General features: G+C 35.7%; 1 protein-coding gene across 1 annotated transcript in view; it reads left to right on the top strand.

Moving 5' to 3' along the window:
- HERC1 (HECT and RLD domain containing E3 ubiquitin protein ligase family member 1) overlaps nucleotides 1–21248 on the top strand; it is a 102611-nt gene that overhangs the window by 17242 nt on the left and 64121 nt on the right. The window contains exons 2-18 of the mRNA XM_050713080.1: nucleotides 1109–2064; nucleotides 3848–3943; nucleotides 4235–4429; nucleotides 5565–5876; nucleotides 6512–6608; nucleotides 8126–8269; nucleotides 9182–9309; nucleotides 10201–10345; nucleotides 10440–10611; nucleotides 11720–11854; nucleotides 13911–14076; nucleotides 15354–15479; nucleotides 16558–16779; nucleotides 18009–18161; nucleotides 18320–18452; nucleotides 18937–19128; nucleotides 20658–20879. Of these exons, the coding sequence (XP_050569037.1) occupies nucleotides 1135–2064; nucleotides 3848–3943; nucleotides 4235–4429; nucleotides 5565–5876; nucleotides 6512–6608; nucleotides 8126–8269; nucleotides 9182–9309; nucleotides 10201–10345; nucleotides 10440–10611; nucleotides 11720–11854; nucleotides 13911–14076; nucleotides 15354–15479; nucleotides 16558–16779; nucleotides 18009–18161; nucleotides 18320–18452; nucleotides 18937–19128; nucleotides 20658–20879 (3568 nt within the window). The 5' untranslated portion in view covers nucleotides 1109–1134. The remainder of the gene's footprint in view (nucleotides 1–1108; nucleotides 2065–3847; nucleotides 3944–4234; nucleotides 4430–5564; nucleotides 5877–6511; nucleotides 6609–8125; nucleotides 8270–9181; nucleotides 9310–10200; nucleotides 10346–10439; nucleotides 10612–11719; nucleotides 11855–13910; nucleotides 14077–15353; nucleotides 15480–16557; nucleotides 16780–18008; nucleotides 18162–18319; nucleotides 18453–18936; nucleotides 19129–20657; nucleotides 20880–21248) is intronic.

Genomic DNA, 21248 nt, shown 5'->3' with positions numbered 1-21248 from the left:
CAAGAATTTTGTAGCAATTCGTTCATAATGCTTCATTGAGTTTGAATCTACATAAAAGGGTGTAATATGTTTTTCTTTTTTTTCTCCCCTAAAATTGTCAGCAGAAAAAGATTTCTTAAATTCACTGACGTGTTTGATTTGAAAGAATGGTGGAAGCTGTCAAGTTGGTTTGGCAACCAACTTAGAACTGTCCTGGAAAAGTGTTTCATTGTGAAATTTGTTCTTTACCTCTATGTTGTTTGTGATCCCTTCCTTAAAATCCTTCCTAAGAGCTTTGAATACTCTCAGAGTCACACATTATGAAACACATTAATATAATGATATACATAATATTTGATACTTTAAATTTACTTGGAGTAGCTGTAATGCGTATTTGGCTCTGAAGAGCCTATTCACCGAATGAATCGGATCTTCCTAATGTGCCACCCTCGTGTGGCTTAAAATCATCTGTCCTGGTTTCCTTTTAACATTCTGACCTGAGTTTTAAGGAGATCTCTAGCTTGCTGTAGGAAGTGGAGAGAATGGCTTGTGACAGCAGGACTTAGAGTATGCTTGACAGGTTGAGCATTTAGCTATGGCCTGAATTAGTAGTCTTGTTTGTTGTCAAGTTTTACACTGGTATTCCATTCACTTGTGCACAGTTGTGTATGATCTTGTGCATTTGTTGAGGTCGTTGTCCTGTCTGCAAAGAGAATATTTATTTTCCCCAAGAAGTTTAGAAGTGTACTTTCATTGAATTATAGCAGAATTAAATTTGCTTTGTGTTAATTTTTATGCATATGGATTTAGAAAATATGTAGACGCTTACTACAGTTCTTACAGCATGTTAAGGAAATTGCATGTCCATGTACTTGCTTAAAACAAAGCTCAAAATTAATCTGGAAAATGTCGTTTTTACAGTACTCCTGAACTTTTAGTATTGGCTCTGAATTCCAGATTCTTGCAATATGGGCAAAATGGTGCAACTTTGATGATCTTTGGTGATTAAACTTTTTTGCTGCTTGCTTTATTGAAGAACTATTAGGATTTGTCCTACTGTGTGATTAGTAAGTTTAGTAGATAATAATGCACACCTATTTACATGTTTGTTTATTTTTTTCATCTTTAGGCCTAATGGCAAAAGAGTAAACCAACATGGCAGCTATGGTCCCACCTGTGAAGCTGAAATGGCTTGAACATCTAAACAGCTCTTGGATCACAGAAGACAGTGAATCTATTGCAACAAGGGAGGGAGTTTCTATCTTGTACGCTAAGTTAGTTAGCAATAAAGAAGTAGTGCCATTGCCCCAGCAGGTTCTGTGCCTCAAAGGACCTCAGCTTCCGGATTTTGAGCGGGAATCTCTATCTAGCGATGAACAGGACCACTATTTGGATGCTCTTCTTAGCAGCCAGCTGGCACTGGCTAAGATGGTATGCTCAGACTCTCCGTTTGCTGGAGCACTTCGAAAACGTCTCCTTGTATTGCAGCGTGTCTTCTATGCACTTTCTAACAAATACCACGATAAGGGTAAGGTGAAACAACAGCAGCATTCACCAGAAAGCAGTTCTGGATCAACAGATGTGCATTCTGTCAGTGAACGTCCTCGGTCAAGTACAGATGCACTTATAGAAATGGGGGTACGGACTGGATTAAGCTTGTTGTTTGCACTGCTGAGACAAAGCTGGATGATGCCAGCATCGGGACCTGGCCTCAGTCTCTGCAATGATGTTATCCATACTGCAATAGAAGTTGTGAGCTCTTTACCACCTCTATCTTTAGCAAATGAAAGCAAAATTCCACCGATGGGGTTGGACTGTTTATCACAAGTAACAACATTTCTTAAAGGAGTAACAATTCCAAACTCTGGGGCAGATACTTTAGGTCGTAGGTTAGCGTCTGAATTGCTTCTTGGCTTGGCTGCCCAGCGAGGTTCCCTGCGATACCTTCTTGAATGGATAGAAATGGCATTAAGTGCTTCAGCTGTAGTAAACAGCATGGAGAAGACCAAGATGCTGCAAAGCCCAGAAGGGATGATCAGCTTTGATTGCTTTATGAGTATATTGATGCAGATGCGACGGTCTTTGGTAGGTATACCAGCTTTAATTTTTCTACCTAGCAAATACAGATGCATTCTTAACTTAAACACAGTTTCTCAGCACTGAATGCCATATGTGGCAGTTCTTAATTAAATAAGTTGCTTTAACATGTTTTAAAAAAAAAGTTTCACTTGAAATATTTTTTGCAGTAATTCTTTTGTTATCCACCATGTTTTTCTTCCTCTCTTCCCACCCATTTCTTCATAGGTACAGGAGATGAAACATAGTAATTCCTGTCTTGTGACTTCTAATGTTACATTTAACTTTAGGAAAAAATCAGGGACATCCTCCAATCCACTTGCATTTTATATTTAAGATAAGATGACAACAAAAGAGTTAGAAAGTATGAAATTGTTTCTAAGGCTTGCTTTGTTGAATTTGTTCACAATGCAAAGTTTTGCAATACACCTTTTCAAAGTTTCACCTCTCTGTTTATACAGTTTTAGAGAATCAGTAAGATCTGAGATGTTTAGCATTTCTCCTACTGCTCGGAAACTTATACCCTAAGAAAATGGACTAAATTGTTTGTAAATAAGGCATATGGCTTGCTTTGTCTGTTGAATGCTTGCTTTTGATCCTAGATGAATATTCTTTTTAAAGCTATGAAGTCATTGCACAGTGCGCAATCGAAAGCTGTAGTAAGCTTCTGCCTCATATGCTCACTGAAACAGGGAATGACTTTTTCCCTGAAGCGGTTATTTTTCTTTCTTCTCTCAACTTTCTAATACTTACTAATAAATGTAATTTTTTTAAAAATTAAAAATTTAAATACAAAATTCTGTTTCTAGAGTGGTTGATGAGCAGCCCTAGTTTCCTTTGTGCAGACTATTGAAATCCTATTATTAAACTATAGGAAAAAAAAATGACGAATTCTAGCCATACAGTAACACAAGTTAGTAATACACTGTTTATGTTTCAGTTTATGTTCATGTTTATAGGAAGGAGTAGAGCTATTTGTAGTTTTATTACTGCTATTCAGTATTTTAATGGAGGACTTGTGTCAAATTCTAGATTGGACCAACTCTTTAAAGTGTTGCTTTGATTCTAATAGGGCTTTTAAAATTCTGAACGTAGTCTGTTCTCTTTTCACATTAGTCAGTAGCAGAGTATCCTTTCTTCACACAGATTCTGTTGTTAAAATATGCTTTCTTTAGGAATGTAAGCCCGCTGTGTTAGGTAAGTTTTATTCTTTTGACTGAGGAATGATGTATAGCATCTATATGATAGCAGTGAAGGAGTCTGGCGTACAGTTCACAAACTCATAGCATGCTAGGATGTGTGTCTTTTGCAAGATGGAAGGGAGAGAGAGTGGATTGCCAGAACAAATTGTTTGTTCGGTTCCGTATTTTTGCAGCCTAAGGGTGACCATGAGAGAAGTGTGGCAGTAGCAGGATTGAACTTTATCTGTTGTTTTTGTGTGTGTGTTTTCTTTTTTTAACTAGATATAAAATTGCAAACCAAATTGTAGAGGTAATGTGAACATAAAAATAATGATGGTTACTGATTTATGATTTAACTAATAAGCACTTTAAAATGAACACAAAATGCATTTAAGAACAAAACTGTATTAGGAAAAATTAACTCTAAACCCAAGTATTTTCACAAAAATGAATAAATAAGAATGTTTAACCAACACTTGTCACATTTTTGTTACCCTGAAATGTATGGAGATGTCATACATACTCTAAGAACAAATCCCTACTGTGTTTTGTACTGTAGCACTGTTGCCGTATGGAAGCATTTTTCTCACAATAACATTTAAAAATTGTAGGGATCATCTGCTGACCGGAGTCAATGGAGAGAGCCAACTAGAACATCTGATGGCTTATGTTCTCTTTACGAGGCGGCTCTGTGTTTATTTGAAGAGGTATGTCTTGAATTTAAGGTAATTGTACTTTACTTTACATATGGTTGATGTGTGTGTTTGGATGGGGTTGAGTCTCTACGGAGTTATCCTGGAGCAGAAGAGGAAGGCCAAAACAAGGTGAAAAGCTAAGATGCAGAAAAACAAAATAATTTGGACAAGTTACTGATGGTAAGGTGCTGATTTGTGTTTTAGGCAGAGTTGAACCAAGAGGAAATTTAAGTTGCATCAAACACTGTTATTATAGGGAGATAAATGAAAATATACTGTGTAATAAATCTTTCTTTTTAATAGGTTTGTCGAATGGCGTCAGACTACTCAAGAACATGTGCCAGCCCTGACAGCATTCAAACGGGTGATGCTCCCATTGTTTCTGAGACCTGTGAAGTTTACGTTTGGGGTAGCAACAGCAGTCATCAACTGGTAGAAGGAACTCAAGAGAAAATACTTCAACCCAAGCTTGCTCCCAGTTTTTCTGATGCACAGACTGTGAGTGACATTTACAGCAGTACATAGTGTAAAACTTAACAGCTTTGTAGTTATAGCATGAAACTGGAAAATAATGCTTAATTTCTAAGTGCCAAAGTTGTAATGAAGGTACAAGAACTAACCACACAAGTTGCTTTACAGAAAATATCTCACTACTTTTATTGATGCCTGGAAAAAAGGATTCTGTTTCTTTTTTAATGATGCACACACATCAATATCAATGTAAGAAGAAAGATTGAATTATCTAATTTACGATGAAATGCATATCTAGAGAGGAATTAGCTTGCCTGTAGGTTTTTTTCATTGTTGTTTAAAAGATAACGTAAGTACTTAATCATCTTTTCCATTGGTGTTTTTCACATCAAGTATGTCTCATTTAAAAGTCCAAACAGGGCTAACTGCTGGCACAGAAACCTTAATTAGCTTTCTGAAAATCAATATACAGTATGCTCTTTCTGCTCTCAGTCACAGATTGTGCAGTTGCAGCTTAGCACTTCTATTGATGCGTGACACAGAATAGTTTGCTTTTCTGTTGCTGTATTGGCTTTGCACTGTTGACTTAAGTAAAAGCATTTTTCAGGGTCACTAGACAATTTAGGTACATTTTCTGAAATTGTTTTTGTTGACTTCTCTGATTCATTGTATATGCCAGTGAACTGCAGGACCAGGAATCATAAAGCAAGCTTATGCATTTAGAAAAAAAAAAAAAAAAAAAAAAGGCACCAAAACCTGAGCTGAAACAAAACAGGAGTGAAATGAATTACTTTGTCTTTTTAATCATAATAAACTAATGCATCTTCAAAGCCTGTCCATTTCATGAGTCTAGGAGATCTGAAAGCAGCCTGAGCTCTGCAGTGTATAGAAGAGATGCAAATAAGAAATGTTTAATCGCTATTTATGTCCTTCACATAAAGAAAATAATTTCATCAAGTATTTTTCAAGGATTTGAATTTTATTGCTTGCTGAAGTCTTAACTCTCCTTAATTTTTATGTTATACTATATGAAAGGGATATAGATGACATTCTGTTCAAAAATATATGCTTTAAGACCTGCAGATGGTTTCTACATTTATCTAATCTTTCGTTTCTTTTTTCTTTCTTTTTTTTTAAAATATTTTACCTTTCTTGTTTATAGATTGAAGCTGGACAATATTGTACTTTTGTAATTTCTACAGATGGTTCTGTTAGAGCCTGTGGTAAAGGCAGTTATGGGAGACTAGGACTGGGTGATTCCAATAACCAGTCTACATTGAAAAAATTGACTTTTGAGCCTCATAGATCTATTAAAAAAGTGTCATCTTCAAAAGGATCTGATGGGCACACTCTAGCATTTACAACAGAAGGGGAAGTCTTCAGCTGGGGTGATGGTGACTACGGAAAACTGGGTCATGGAAATAGTTCAACTCAGAAATATCCCAAGCTTATTCAGGGTCCTCTGCAAGGGAAGGTATGTTTTGTATAGAAGCACACCTACGTTTGTTCTATTTAAAAATTGAAATATATAAAATCTTAAGATTCTGTGTATTATCTGAACTTTTCTTTGATGTTAGATCTGTTTCAGCAAAGCACTTTAACTTGTTTGTTGCCTTTAGGCGTGTGATTTGGACAATGGCTTTGTTGGTAAACCTTCTCGCACTCATAGAACTTGCTTACATGATTTTGTTGAAGTGCAGTGATGTTCCAGAAGAACATTGCTTTTGTTAGCTGTAACATCATGACTTTTCATATGCAACTTTTTAGTGGTTTCGTTTGTATTGTCCAAAAAGGCCTTATTTTCCAAATCTATTGATGTCTTGGCCAATGTTTTAAACATCTGCTTTTGCTTCTTTCTGCTACTGTGTAAGGCTAGGATATCGTTATGTTAAATAAATCATGACCCATTTATAGATAAACTTGTCTCTATGTGTACTGATTTCCACTTACCAAATCCTAAGCTGTAAACTTTGCAAAAATTAATTTGGATGTGTACTTGCTCTACACAAGCGTAGATGTATAATGACTCCTTCCAAAAGTTGACTTTCATAAGCTTTCAAAATTCCTATTCGTTAAAAAATGTAATTTTTATTTTCACATGTGTCTTAGGTTGTTGTATGTGTATCAGCTGGATACAGACATAGTGCTGCTGTTACAGAAGATGGAGAGCTATACACGTGGGGGGAAGGAGACTTTGGAAGATTAGGTAATTTTCAATGCTTTTGGAAGAATTCCTGTGTCTAGTAATGATGCTATAGATATTTGCTTTTTCTCTTATTGTCCCTCCTAAATATAAATACATATGCACACGTGTACATAGGTGTGCGTATGTATAGATGAATATAAATACTAGTGTAAAGGCTATTAAAAAATTTCAGTGCAGTTAATTTTATAAATATTCTATTATTTTCCAGGAAAACTTACTTCATTCGTTATAAGACTATATATGATAGCCATTGCTGCTTAAATGTAAACAACAGGTATTTAAAATAAACCAGAGCTCTAGATGAACATAATATAGTGATGATAGGATGGTTCTTTGAGCAGTCATGAATAACTGGCAAATAATATCAAGGGTCTGATTCTAATGCGATATTAATAAAGAAACTTGACATTGAGTTTGCCAAAATGGCTTTGTCGTTTTGCCTTAATACATCTAAAAAAAATAAATTTAACTGAAATGATAAACACAGCATTTCTATCTTTTTTAATTTCACTTTTGTCTATTTTATCATCTTTATTGTACAGCTTGCCTGCCTAGTATAAAACTACCCTTCTTGAGCAGGATCTGTTGAAATACCAGATTTTGCACAGAAAATTGCTCTAAGTTGGGCTTTAGTTTCCTTCTATTGTCTTTGATTTGAATGTCATGATCTCCCAAGTAGAGCGGTGAAAGCAAGCAACTTGCAGAGACAAAACATGAGGAGGGTGTTGTTTTACAACTTAGTCTGTCAGAGATTTTCAAGGGAATCACAGAATTGCTGAGCTGTAGCCCTACTGTTAGGAGACACGCTAGGTTACAGGTTTAACCTATTATTTTTGGAGGAACTTATGAGAAAAGTTCTTACTGAATTTTGGGTTAATGTGGTCTTTTTTACATGCTTAGGGTAGCTTGAACTGTGTAGTGGTGTGTTCTGGTGTGTAGCTAAAAAGTAGCGTTTATTTAGGCCTTAGTAATTTGTTCGCATTCAGTCCCTTACGGATACCATACAATATTCTTTTCTCTCAAAGTAGGTGATACTGTAATGTGTTAGGTTTCTGCAGAGAGGACTATATAGAAAGGCCTACTTTGCTAATTTAATTCGTCTGTGCACAACGTGTGCTTTTATTGACAGTAGTAAGAATTTGCCCCTATTTTAGTTTCCTTATGCTGTTCAGCCTATGTGCTGCCCAGTATTAGGAAGGATAGCTACCTTGTCAACTAGTATTAATGGCAGTTAATAGTAGTAATTCTTTTTATTTCTTATAAACTAGGTAAAAAATTCAGTGGTAGTAAGTTATGAAGAAGTGTTCTGCAGTTCGTCTTATAAAAACGAAATGTTTATTAACCTTACTACAGACATCTTCCAGACACTACTAAAAATCTTTCCAAAAAGTGGGCAGAAATTTTAATTTGCGATGATTACAATTTATATGGGTTTTGTTAAATTTTACTGGAATGACAAACCATGATAGGATCTTAAATCTTCACAAAAAGAAAATAAATGTTTCTGTTTTTCTTAGGTCACGGTGACAGCAACAGTCGCAACATTCCTACTTTAGTAAAAGATATTAGCAATGTGGGAGAGGTTTCCTGTGGCAGTTCACACACAATAGCTCTGTCCAAAGATGGCAGAACAGTATGGTCATTTGGAGGAGGAGATAATGGTAGGTAAAACTAATGTTTTGTAGTAATTTTCACTGTATTCCAGTTACTGTATGGTCTAAATACTCTTTGCAGGTTTGGTCGGTGTTTTGTTTGCTTGTTTTTTTTGCCATTGGGTTCAAGAAGCTGTTCAAGGCAAGATTTTAGTAAAATCTGAATACAGTATTTAAAGCTTAATTGCAAGATTATAGACTTTAAAAATGGATTTTCAGATATCTGAAGGGAAAAGAAGAAACCTCAAATCATGTGTAAATGATTTTGGAAGAAATGCTTTGCTTGCAGATAACTTTCAAATAAGCCTGCTTACTTGATATGGCCGAAACTGTATTTGTTCATGTTGTTGATTTACCCCCAGTAGGCAGCTAAGCACCACAAAGCCACTTTACAAAGCCACTCTAATGACAGTCTTTGTTTTAAGGTCATTGATTAGAAGTGGTGAATGTGTAGAGAAGATCTGTTTTCAAGAGAAAGTTAAAGGGGAAGTAAAGGGGAATTGAACTAGTAATTTTTAAGATAAAAGTGCACACAGCTGCTAGAAAAAATGTAGAAAAGTGTGTTGGCTTTTTTTTTTCCAAGTGATTTTATAAACAAGGAGAGAGAACTTTTTTTTAATCTTGGACAAATATGGTAGGTTTAGTGCTTTGGAAGGCTTCAGTAATTAAGTAGCAGGAAATGAATAGTGCAGTTATATGGAATTGATATTTCCATTTATAAGGACACTGCAATAAATATTTATTTCCTGAAGTCTGTAATTATTGTATTTGAAAGAGAGTATGTTTTATAAAAATAATAATGTGCTAATTTTAAAAGCATGCCTTGACATTTTTGGAAATCTGAAAATAATTCTTTTGGGGTACTTCGGATAGTTGTAATACTCCGAAAATACTTCCCATTTGTATTTCTTCCTTTTGTAGGCAAACTTGGTCATGGAGATACAAACAGAGTATATAAACCTAAAGTTATAGAAGCCTTGCAAGGAATGTTTATTCGTAAAGTTTGTGCTGGAAGCCAGTCTTCGCTTGCCTTAACATCAACAGGACAGGTAGGCAAAAATAAATTTTCATTCAAATGATGAGATTTGGTATTTAAGAAGAAGACAGCATGGGTTTATTTCAGCATTCATTATTTTGGCTGTTGAGAAAATATACAGCTAGTTCTTAAATATCAGTAAAGTTCCCAATTAGATATTGATTAAAAGTACTGAGATCCTAATAGGCTAGATTAATTCATAATGTGCTGAAGAGCCATGTAGAAGTACACATTCCAAGAGTCTTGGTTAGCCACAGAAAAATTAATTCTTTTTAGGTTAATAAACATAAAACCAAATCAAAAGTGCAAAACCAAATCAAATTCACTAAGCAAAGTGGTTTCAGGAAGCAAAAAGCAATGAAACGCACTTCATGTTTCATCCATTAAACGATTCAGGTGCTTATGTAAGCACCAGCTTTTAAATAAATTTAGTTTTTAAATAAATGTAATAGTTTTTAAAAATACATGTTTTAGAATATAAGTAACTGTTGTATTTCTAATCCAAAATATCTCAGGAGAGCCTGGAAATAAATATTAGTTGGTAAATGAAGGTCCTGACTGGCACGATGTATATAGATGTGATACAACAAACATTTCCAGACATGTAACCTAACTGAACTTGACCTCAGCATGATTCAAAGACAGTGTGGATCAAGAATGCTGAAGTTTACTGTAGTGGTTTCGTTTCTTGAAACAGCCTCCCAGCTGATATGCTCTGTATCCAGTGAGTGACTGGGGGGAATAAATGTAGGTTATGTGAAATGTATTTTAGTAATGAAAGTAGTATGTATGTTTTGATGAAAATGTAATTGTAGTTACTGTGAAAGTGGTTATCCAGTGTTTTGTTGATGGTCACCGATAATACTGATTTGATACTGATATTTTGTGGTTTTGTTTGCTCTAGGTTTATGCATGGGGCTGTGGTGCATGTCTTGGCTGTGGCTCGTCCGAGGCAACTGCTCTCAGACCGAAGCTTATCGAAGAGCTGGCTGCTACAAGAATAGTTGATATTTCAATTGGTGACAGTCACTGTTTGGCACTTTCTCATGGTAAGATAAGTAAAGTGTAAAAATCTGTTATCTTCCTTTTCAGTCAGAAGCAGTTGTATCTCAGATTCTGTTTTCTACTTTATTTACTTTATAGATAATGAAGTTTATGCTTGGGGTAACAATTCAATGGGACAGTGTGGTCAGGGAAACTCTACTGGTCCCATTACTAAACCAAAGAAAGTAAGTGGTTTAGATGGAGTTGCAATTCAACAGATTTCAGCAGGAACCTCCCATAGCCTCGCCTGGACAGCTCTTCCAAGAGACAGGTAACAGTGACGCTTGGGGACAAGTATAAATTTTTTTTTTTTAAACAGATACCCTTTGGGATACATGTAATACTGTCCTGAAGGTGCTAATCACATCATGCATTTGAAGTATTCTGCTTGTAATGTTTTGGACTTCAGTGTCTTTTTAATCTCTCCCCTCTTCTCCTCAACTGTTAGAGATGACAAGAAGCAATAACATAGCAGCACCACTAATTTGGATACTAGGACTTTTATATGAAGATTTCTTATCTGTTATTAGGCAAAAATAACCTCTCTTTACGAAAAATCAAAAAGTTAGGCAGTGTGAGGACAAACAACTCAGTAGATCTTTATTCTGTGCTTCTGACAGCATTTCCTGTAGTTTATGTAGTTTCCTTCAGTATAACGAAGAGGAAACTAAGCATAAGACTTTAGGAAATGGGGAAGCTCAGATAAATTACTAGATATGGACTTGAACATCTTAATAAATTTCTGAATAGTTATATGTTAAGATGGACTAAAACCAGTCACCTAAATAAATAGTTCGGTTATTAATGTACCATACTTGAAATAATGCTTCGTTACACCACAGGCATGATCAAGTGATTAAATTGAGCTGATAAACTTCAGACTTACATATGGACTACCACAAAGGAATAGAAGAATTCTTTTACTGTTTGGAAGATAATTCAGACAGTATTTCAAGATGCCCTGTTTTAAAGGGAGCTATCTTAGAAAAGTCTTTAACACTCAAATAGTACTAAGTGGTAATACCCTCTTTGAATTCTACCTATATTGTATTAAAATCTCTTTATAATCTGGAATTTATACTAAAGCAGCTTTGTGAGTATTTGTCAGCTTTTGCACAGAGCAGATGTTTTTATATTTGTGGCACTGTAGACGTTTTTGTTTATAAATGAACAGTGTTTGTTTTGTGAAGACTTTTACGGAAAAGAGTAGAAAATGCCTGCAAGGGTCAGGAAGTTAGTCTTCCTACATCATGTTAGTTTGTTGTAAGAAAAAAATTGGTTAGCTCAAGCATGTGCTCACTTAACCTGCTTAAACTGCTAATTTGTTACAGTAATTAAAATACTTTTAATAGTTAACTTATTTTGGTGTTTGATTCTAGGCAAGTTGTGGCATGGCACAGACCCTATTGTGTAGACCTTGAAGAAAGTACCTTTTCGCATCTTCGTTCATTTCTTGAGCACTACTGTGACAAAATTAACAGTGAAATCCCCCCTCTTCCTTTTCCTTCATCAAGGTATAAACACACATGTAATGTTTTTGTTTTGTAATTTCTTTAATCCACAGCAGCAGTGTGTGGTTTAGTCTTAGTCGGTCTTTAACAAACAAAAGTCTGGTTTACCAGTTTAGCTCTTTCAGGTGCCTTTTGTTTGTTTGTATAACATAGGAACTTTGCAGTACCTCAAGTGTTGCAGGATCTTTTGTCTGGAATTTATTTTAATTTTGAACATATCTTTTAAACTGGACTTTTCTTTCAGAGTTATCCTTTAAAACACATTTTTCTACATAATTTAAGTCCATTTACTGTTTCTGTGCATTGTGTCTGCTTTCCAGTTCTTTTCCCTCTAGCCAGTTTCAGTGGATGCCTGCTGACTAACTTACTGATAAACTTAGACAAAAAAAAAACAACTGTTAAAGTGGTAACCCATCAGTCCATACATTGAGTTACTGACTAACACATGTGATGCACAAACCACATCATGTACTGTTGTATGTCTAGGAGATGTATAGTTGCCATTGCATTTTGAGGTGGAATCAGTACTCTTCACATATCATCAGTAATCATTATTGTAGCTTTCCAAATTTGAATCTTTTAAACCAGCAATGATGTTTTAAATGTATTGCTATAAAATACAAAAGCATGTATTGCTATAAAATACAAAAGCATGTATATTTCCTCACTGATGCCTATAAAGAGCACTGCAAGTATCAAAGTTTGAAGACACTAAACGTGGAGGAGTTGTGGACTCTGTTGAGGGTGGAAGGGCCTTGCAGAGAGATCTGGACAGATTGGAGAGCTGGGCAATCACCAACTGCATGAAGTTTAGCAAGAGAAAGTGCTGAGTCCTGCACCTGGGATAGGGCAACCCTGGCTACATGTACAGACTGGGCGACGAGATGCTGGAGAGCAGCCCAGCACAGAGGGATCTGGGGGTTGTAGTTGACAGCAAGTTGAATATGAACCAGCAGCGTGCCCTGGCAGCCAGGAGCGCCAACTGTATTCTGGGGTGCATCAAGCACGGCATTGCTAGTCGGTCGAGGGAAGTGATTGTTCCACTCTACTCTGTGCTGGTGCGGCCTCACCTCGAGTACTGTGCGCAGTTCTGGGTGCCACAGTACAAAAAGGATGTAAAACTGAGAGCCTCCAGAGGAGGGCTATGAAGATGGTGAGGGGCCTAGAGGGGAAGACATATGAGGAGCGGCTGAGGTCACTTGGCCTGTTCAGCCTGGAGAAGAGGAGGCTGAGGGGGGACCTCATTGCGCTGTACAGCTTCCTCACGAGAGGGAGTGGAGGGGAAGGCGCCGACCTATTCTCCTTAATCACCAGTGATAGGACCCGCGGGAATGGTGTCAAGCTGAGGCAGGGGAGGTTTAGGCTAGACATCAGGAAGAGGTTCTTCACTGAGAGGGTGGTCGCGCACTGGAACAGGCTTCCCAGTGAAGTAGTCATTGCACCAAGCCTGTCTGAATTTAAGAAGCGATTGGACTGTGCACTTAGTCACGTGGTCTAAAATTTTGGGTAGACCTTTGTGGTGCAAGGAGTTGGACTCGATGATCCTTATGGGTCCCTTCCAACTCGGGATATTCTATGATTCTAAGTTTCTTATAAAAATTTTTTCTTTATTAAAAAAACAAAACAACAAAAAAAGTCGTTTTAAGGAAGACCAGAAATTAATATCCAGTCTTTTTGTTTTTAATGTGATTGTTTTATTGCTGAATCTTCTGAGAGAAGAATGCATTCATTACTTCTTAAACAGTTGATATTTTTCTTTATGTGAGGAATATATTTGTTTGTCTGTCTGTTTATGTATTTTGGAAAGATTTTGCCTTTTAATTCATGGGACTATTTTTCTAAACTGAATGCTCCTTGGAACCATTGTCTGCAAAGACACTTTTCTGTGCAGATTAACAGCAGGTTTTCAGAGGAATTTATGTGAAGTCCTAGTTATAGTTTACTTACCTTTCTGGTCTGCAACATAAAATGTTAGTGTGAAAAGCTTAGTGCACAAAAAAATAAGAAGGAGCAATGCTAACAATAACCAAGATGATCAGTGATATATTTCTTTTTACAGGGAACATCACAGTTTTCTTAAATTGTGCCTGAAGCTGCTTTCTAATCATCTTGCACTTGCACTGGCTGGAGGTGTAGCTACTAGCATTCTTGGTCGGCAAGCTGGTCCACTTCGAAATTTATTGTTTAGACTGATGGACTCTTCTGTCCCTGATGAAATTCAAGAAGTAAGTAATACTTTGTTTACATGTAAAAAGTCTACTTTTTCCTTCTTTCTTACTTTCTTTGATGGTGTAATTAGAAATTTTGTACTTGGATTTTCTAAAATTGGCACTCTGAACACAATTCTGACTTAATAATTTTACATGTTAAAGTTTTTTTATTATTTTTTAATTAATCACCATCAGGTTTTATAATCTGAAAGCAGAGGAGAACATGTGCTTGAGAATTTCAAGGAGCTGCTTTTTTCCCCCTAGCATTTTAATTATTATGTAATTGTAATAAAGAACCTAAAACCTTTTAGGTTGTGGGATAATTAACATGAGTAAGAAATAAACGTAAAATGGATCATGGAAACCTGTGGTTTCCATGTAGAGCCTTAAAAACTCAGGCTTCAGCTTCATTGTAACTTTTTGCCAGCTTTGAAGAAATGGTGCTGTGTAGTTTGCTTGTGAACAAAAGTAACTAATGGTCAAATAGCTTTTGCAGTGTGTTCAAATGAAACAGAACCTCACACTTTATTATATGGAGTATATGCCAAAAATAGCAAGAGAATAAGTTTAATATTTTGGTGGCCCCAGTAAAGGAATAGCTTATACTCTCAGCATGCATTTGTGGTTTAAAAAAAAATTACATGGGACTGAAGTTTTTAGAACAGAGCACTTAATTTCACAAGTCCATAGCAATATGGAAAATTGCTGAAAAGCACTGTGAAGATTGTTTTACATATACTGAAAATTCAGTTCTCATATAGAAACAGTTTTTCAGATATCAATTAGGAAGTTTTGCCTCTTCATATTGCCTTTAAAACGGGATGAACTTGTGTAGCTCTGAAGTGTAATTTAATTTTATATTCAGAGAAACTTTGCTATGTTTATGATTTCATCTGAAAGTGATCAGTATACACTCAATTGATAGAGATACATTTGTGTATTAGACAACCTTTAATTGCTAATAGGAGCAGGACATGATTTATCTTGAAATTTACTAAAAAATATTAATCTTGTGGACTGATTAAATTGCCCTCTCTTAAGATTGCAGTCTTTGAGGAAACAGCAAAGTGCACAGAATTTTTTCTTTTGCCAATATGTTGGTCTCATTTCCCTCCTTCAGTGTACTGTTTATCTTTTCATCCTGTAATGAAAGATTGATTTGCTATTTTATGTTAGAAATCTGATGTAAAGTGGATGTTTCGGATACATTGTGTGTGATGTTCTGTAAGGTGATTTTTTTATTTTTTTTTTTTTACCCCCCACCAAAGTATTTTCTGTTACTTTAATTTTAGGTCGTAATTGAAACTCTCTCAGTAGGAGCAACTATGCTACTTCCTCCATTGCGAGAAAGAATGGAATTGCTACACTCTCTTCTACCCCAGGGTCCTGATAGATGGGAAAGCTTATCAAAAGGACAGGTAGGGTCAAGGAAAAATAGGCTGTGCTTTGGGAGCAACGGGGGGGGCATTGAAGAGTGAGGTGAGCCTCATTTGTAAAGCGCATGAAAAGTTGTGTGTGCATGTTGTTGATGGAATGTTCTGCAAAGCCCAACTTAAATTATGTAGCCTGGCTAAATCAAAATCTAGCAAGGTAAGGAGCACTACATGTTTTCTCATGCGAAGCTTGACTACAAAAAAAGTTAGGAATTTCTATGTTAACGTGTCTAGACAAGTTTGAAGGTTAGATATTGTTGAATAATAGCCTGATCTAACAAGTCATGGAAACTGAAGATTAACTATTTCCTTGGAAGAGTACTTGTAAAATGTTTTTCCTTACATAGATTTCACCCTACTTGGCAAAGTTGACTGGGATGTTAATTTTCTTCTTTTTCTCTCTTGATGAATGTGAAGACCAGGAATTTATGCAGGTTAGGAGGCTTACCAAGTACCCACCAAACAGAAGGAAATAAGGAGCCTCTGTTCCTGTCCTTGGTGGCTGAAGCTCCATCAGTAGTCTCAGATTAAAAAAGAAGAGTAACTATTATTCAATTCTGTACACAGAAGAACATCTTGGTGAAGTCTTCTGTTTTATACACTGTGGAATAGACTGGTATAGTGAAGTTTAGTTCTGAATAGGTTATTTAGTTTAACTGTATAGTTTATTGAACTATGAAGAAGAATCTTGTGATTCTAATTTCCTAAAGATTTCTGAAGATTAATACTGGTACAAACAACAACAAAAAACAACTGAAAATTACTAGGTTAGAACAAGTTTAGTTTTTTCTGGACAAGTTTAGTTTTTCTTGGTAACAGTGGGGGACGTTACTCTGTATCTGCTACCTCTCTTCATCTAATCTATGCCTGTTCTGCTTTTTACTCCTTTCCTTCTTCCTATGTATAAATCAGAATAATAGGGAAAAAAAAAAAAAACAACTGAAGAAAGCATTGGTCCAGTGTCTTGATTTCTCTTTTTCAATCTCAGATTTTTTACTAGGTATGGTTATCAAATTCAATTTATTTATTTGTTCTCTATTACTGATTTTTATTTTTATTTTAGAGAATGCAATTGGATATTATTTTGACAAGCTTGCAAGATCACACCCATGTAGCTTCTCTGCTTGGATATAGCTCACCATCTGATGCCACCGAAACTTCCTCATTATGCATCAGCTATGGAAATCTCTCCGATCAAACATACACTGTCCAGAGCAGTCATCCAGATACTCATCTAGCAGAAATCTTAATGAAGACTCTTCTAAGGAATTTGGGGTTTTATACTGTATGTATAGGCCTTGTGTTTAATTTTTTTTAAGTGGTAATGAATTCTGAATATTTGGAAGGGTTAAAAGTTTTTTCCCACTTTCAGAAAACGTTACTCTTTTTGTTTGTCTAAAGCAGCAGTGCCATATATATTTGTCTCTGGAGATAGACTAAAATTAGTTTGCCACCTCTGACATTATGGATCTAATGTTCTTGTAGTGGTATTTTATGTTTAACTTGGTTTACATGAATGTAGTTGATTATATATCAGACTGAAGAATTTACTGCTGTTACTTTGGCTGCACTTTTTTTTTTTTTTTTGGAAGATAGAATATAGTACATGTAGTAAGTAGATTGTTGTATGATACCCTTTATGTCAGTATAATCTTAGCAACCAGAGAAAAGACAGCAGGAATGTGAGTCTGTTTAATTAACTTGACACTGGGGAAACTACCTTGCCAGTAGTTCATCAAGTACAGGTCAGCCATCTTATTATAGCATGTCAAACAGATTATTGTTCCTAGCTGTAGAATAGCATAGGCTGATGAGAAGTTCAAGGAAGCATAAGTGCAAATGACTGACTGTTGCACTTTTTAAATTCAACTAGCTGGTTAAATGTAACAGAGATCTCTTTAAGACCTGAGATCTTTAATTCTCCAGCACAGTATCTCTGTCCACTGAGGGTGAGGGTCAGTAGTTCTAGTTCTTTTCTGTAGATATTCACCAGTCACATAGATTCATCTACTTTCAATTTTCTACTTGAAGCTAACTCCATTTTTTGCTATAGAATTCAGAAGGTAGTTGAGCAGCCATCTGCCTTCTGCTCCTTTTACTGCTGTCTTAGATTAAGCAAGGAAGGATTCTGATCTGAAACATTTCTATGTATCAGCCCACAACAAATTCTGAAGGGATATTACTTATTTCAACATACTGTGATTTGGAAGTCAGAGTGTGGGGAGAGTTACACTATCCAGTCTTTCTTTGCATTGAAATAAAAATACTTCTGCATCTGAGAATAACCCTGTTTAGAACAGAAATACTCTCTTGATAGCTATCACAATCACTACCGTGACATTTAAAATGACGGTAATTTTGTTTATCTCATGATTCAGTTAACTTTATCTGATTTCTTCAGTAATCAGAGGTGCATATGCTAAAGGTAAAAAAGCTTTTTTTTTTAAGATGGTAGTAAAGTATTACAGCATTTGAAGACTCTTTTCTTTTATTTTTTTCTTTTTGTGTAAATAGGATCAAGCCTTTGGAGAACTGGAAAAAAACAGCGACAAATTTTTACTGGGTACATCATCATCAGAAAACAGCCAACCTGCTCATCTTCATGAGCTTTTATGTTCACTGCAGAAACAGTTGCTGGCTTTTTGTCACATCAACAGTGTTAGTGAGGTATGTGCCCTTACTTTTGTCTTAAAAGGGGAAAATTTGCTTCAATGTGTGTGAACACCAGAATGTTGTAACAGTATTTGGAAATTGAACTGATATAGGTAATGAACCTGTAAAAATTATGTACATGATTATGATGTTTGGTGATTGTTTCCTTCCAGAATTCCAGCAGTGTGGCACTGCTTCACAAACACCTTCAGCTTTTATTGCCTCACGCTACAGATATCTATTCCCGTTCTGCAACGCTGCTTAAGGAAAGCTCTTGGAATGGTAGTGTTGGGGAAAAACTGAGAGGTAAATGTTCATGGAAAAACGGGTAATGGAGGTATTGTCAGCTTAGGGCAGTTCTTGTTTGTTTAGATTTGAGCAATAGAACACCTTATTTTCCCTACACATGCATATCACAAGCCTCTCCTCCAAAGGAAGAGATGAATCATCTACCCAAGCATAGCATCTAGTTCATGTTTTTGATAGGACATTTTGCATATAGAAAAACTACAAAATAAAGAGGATGTTGTCTCTGTCTGTTATTGTCTCAGTACTATTAGTTCTAGATTATTCTTTTTAAAAGTATGTTTTTTTGGAGATTACTGAAAAGTGTAGAAGGGAAATTTGGAATATATTTATGGTTATTAAACAACCACAACTCAAAATGTGCTTTTGATACATGATGAGACAGCTGCGGTATTTTTATGCAGTTCTTTGTGACTTGTTAAACTGTGCATAGAATATAAATATATTCCAAAATATAATTATTATTTTTTTCCTCTCTCTGTAGATGTAATTTATGTATCTGCAGCTGGTAGTATGTTGTCTCAGATTGTCAACTCGTTATTGTTACTGCCAGTGTCAGTAGCTCGTCCTTTGTTGAGTTACCTGCTGGATCTGTTGCCACCTTTAGATCGTCTTAATAGACTCTTACCTGCTGCAGCACTTCTAGAAGATCAAGAGTTACAGTGGCCACTTCATGGTAAGTGTAATAACACCCAATCTGAAAAATAAAGCATGGCATACCACTTTTTATAGAGGAAGTTTTACTTTCCCCTGAAAAAGGACTTTATTGTAAGCTAAGTGTCTTGCTACATCTTGGTTTTAAATTCTTAAATGTATTAACATCCCTTGCTATGAAATATTTTGAGCTGTGGGCAAACCTCTTTACTGTGTCAGCCCAGAATGTATATTAGCTTGGCTGGGAATGCAAGAGCAGTATGGGAAACACATATATTGAACTGAAGATACTAAGCTTGTAATACATGAAAATAACTGTTCTTTACTTGTAAATGGAACTGAAATTCTCTCATGATCTATTTACTTTCATGTGCAAATTTAATTTTGCTTTCTGTTATGTGCTGCAATTAAATGTTAATTACCTACTACCAGATCCTTCTAATGAAATAGAAAAATGGAGATGAAGCGACAGAAATTTGTGATAGGTGATGTTATATTTATTTGCTATTTGTTGAGTTTTTCATTAATATTTCTGTCATGGTTTTCTGCTTTTGAGTACTGTTTCCAGTGTGCAATGAAGAGCATTCTTGCTATGAGCTATCTAAATCAGGAGTGGAAAAAATAAAGATGTAATTCATTAATACCAGCAAGTTTTGTGCTACAGTTGCTTCTCAATGATCCCTTAATGAAAAGTAAATAAAACCCAACAAGATTTTTGGAATAGTAATGGCTTAAAGTTTATATCTGTTATTTCAGAATAAACATGCGCAGGTAGTTCACAGAGGAATACTTCATAGAATCATAGAATCATAGAATATCCCGAGTTGGAAGGGACCCATAAGGATCATCTAGTCCAACTCTTGGCACCGCATAGGTCTGCCCAAAGTTTAGACCATGTGCTTTTTCAGGTAAACAGACTAACTGAAATGAAGAACAGAAAAAAATTGTTTTATTTGGTCATAATTGAACTGTTTTCTCATATGGTTCTGAGAAGATGTTGCGAAATTGTAGAATATTCTTTACTAAAGAAATCAGTGATAAGGAGGTAATTGGATATATACTAAGATGACAAAATCCCAAATGAGATGTTAGTTTAGTCAATAAACACTCATGGTGAGGTAAGAAGGTAAATAATAGAAACTCTCAGGAACCATCTTGTAAGAGAGCACTGCTATAGTCGTTTTTGATCAAGAAATCGAAGACTAGAAAATCTTGCTTGTATCGTTTATCTGTGCAAGTTTAGCAGAACCTAAATAAATATGTATTGAGCAAAATAGATGTTTGGGCAAAGTTGAAAAGGGCATTTAAACTTTGAGGTTGAATAGTTGTACTGTCAATGGTCATGGCTTTTGCTGCTGATGAAACTGAAATGCTAACTGAAGAATTCGTCCTAACTGTTCGTTCTTCAAGTTGTTTGCAGATAGGCCAATCAGCTGTTTACTGGGAGATGTTACCAAGATCTGCAATTAAATTTATTAATTTTATTTATTTATTTATTTTTAAATATGGGCAACAGTGACTAATCTGGTGATTCATTGCTAATACTTGTAGGTGGACCTGAACTAATAGATCCTGCTGGAGTGCCCTTACCACAGCCTGCCCAGTCTTGGGTATGGCTTGTTGATCTAGAGAGAACTGTAGCTCTACTTATTGGGCGGTGTCTTGGTGGCATGCTTCAAGGACCTCCAGTGTCCCCTGAGGAGCAAGATACAGCCTACTGGCTGAAAACTCCCCTTCTCAGTGATGGAGTTGAAATGGATATTCCTCATTTAGGTAAGCTGTTAAATACATGAGTCTAGCTGTCACTGTAAATATTTGTGTTCAGTTTTGAAATTTTCGGATCACATTTGAGTAAGCTTGTGTACATAGGGTTCATCTTTCAGCTCTCTTGTCTATTTACGTAGAAATACCAGAAGATGGAAAATGGCTGTGTAAGTATATATTGTAGTTTACAAAGGGTGTTGGAAATGCATAAAGAAATTTAAAAAAATAAATGCAATTTCTCAGTGCAAGAAGTAACAGAAATTTCACTGAGTTAATTTTTAAACTTTGTTTTACTGTTAGATGTTCAGCATTATCAGACAAACCAGGAGCTCCATTGTTCATATTTATCATCAAAAAATATCATCTTAAATTGTATTC

Source organism: Cygnus atratus, chromosome 11 (genome assembly GCF_013377495.2).
Source record: "Cygnus atratus isolate AKBS03 ecotype Queensland, Australia chromosome 11, CAtr_DNAZoo_HiC_assembly, whole genome shotgun sequence".
Lineage (NCBI taxonomy): Eukaryota > Metazoa > Chordata > Aves > Anseriformes > Anatidae > Cygnus > Cygnus atratus.
The sequence above is the reverse complement of the archived record's forward strand: the minus strand, read 5'-3'. Positions and strand labels throughout refer to the sequence as shown.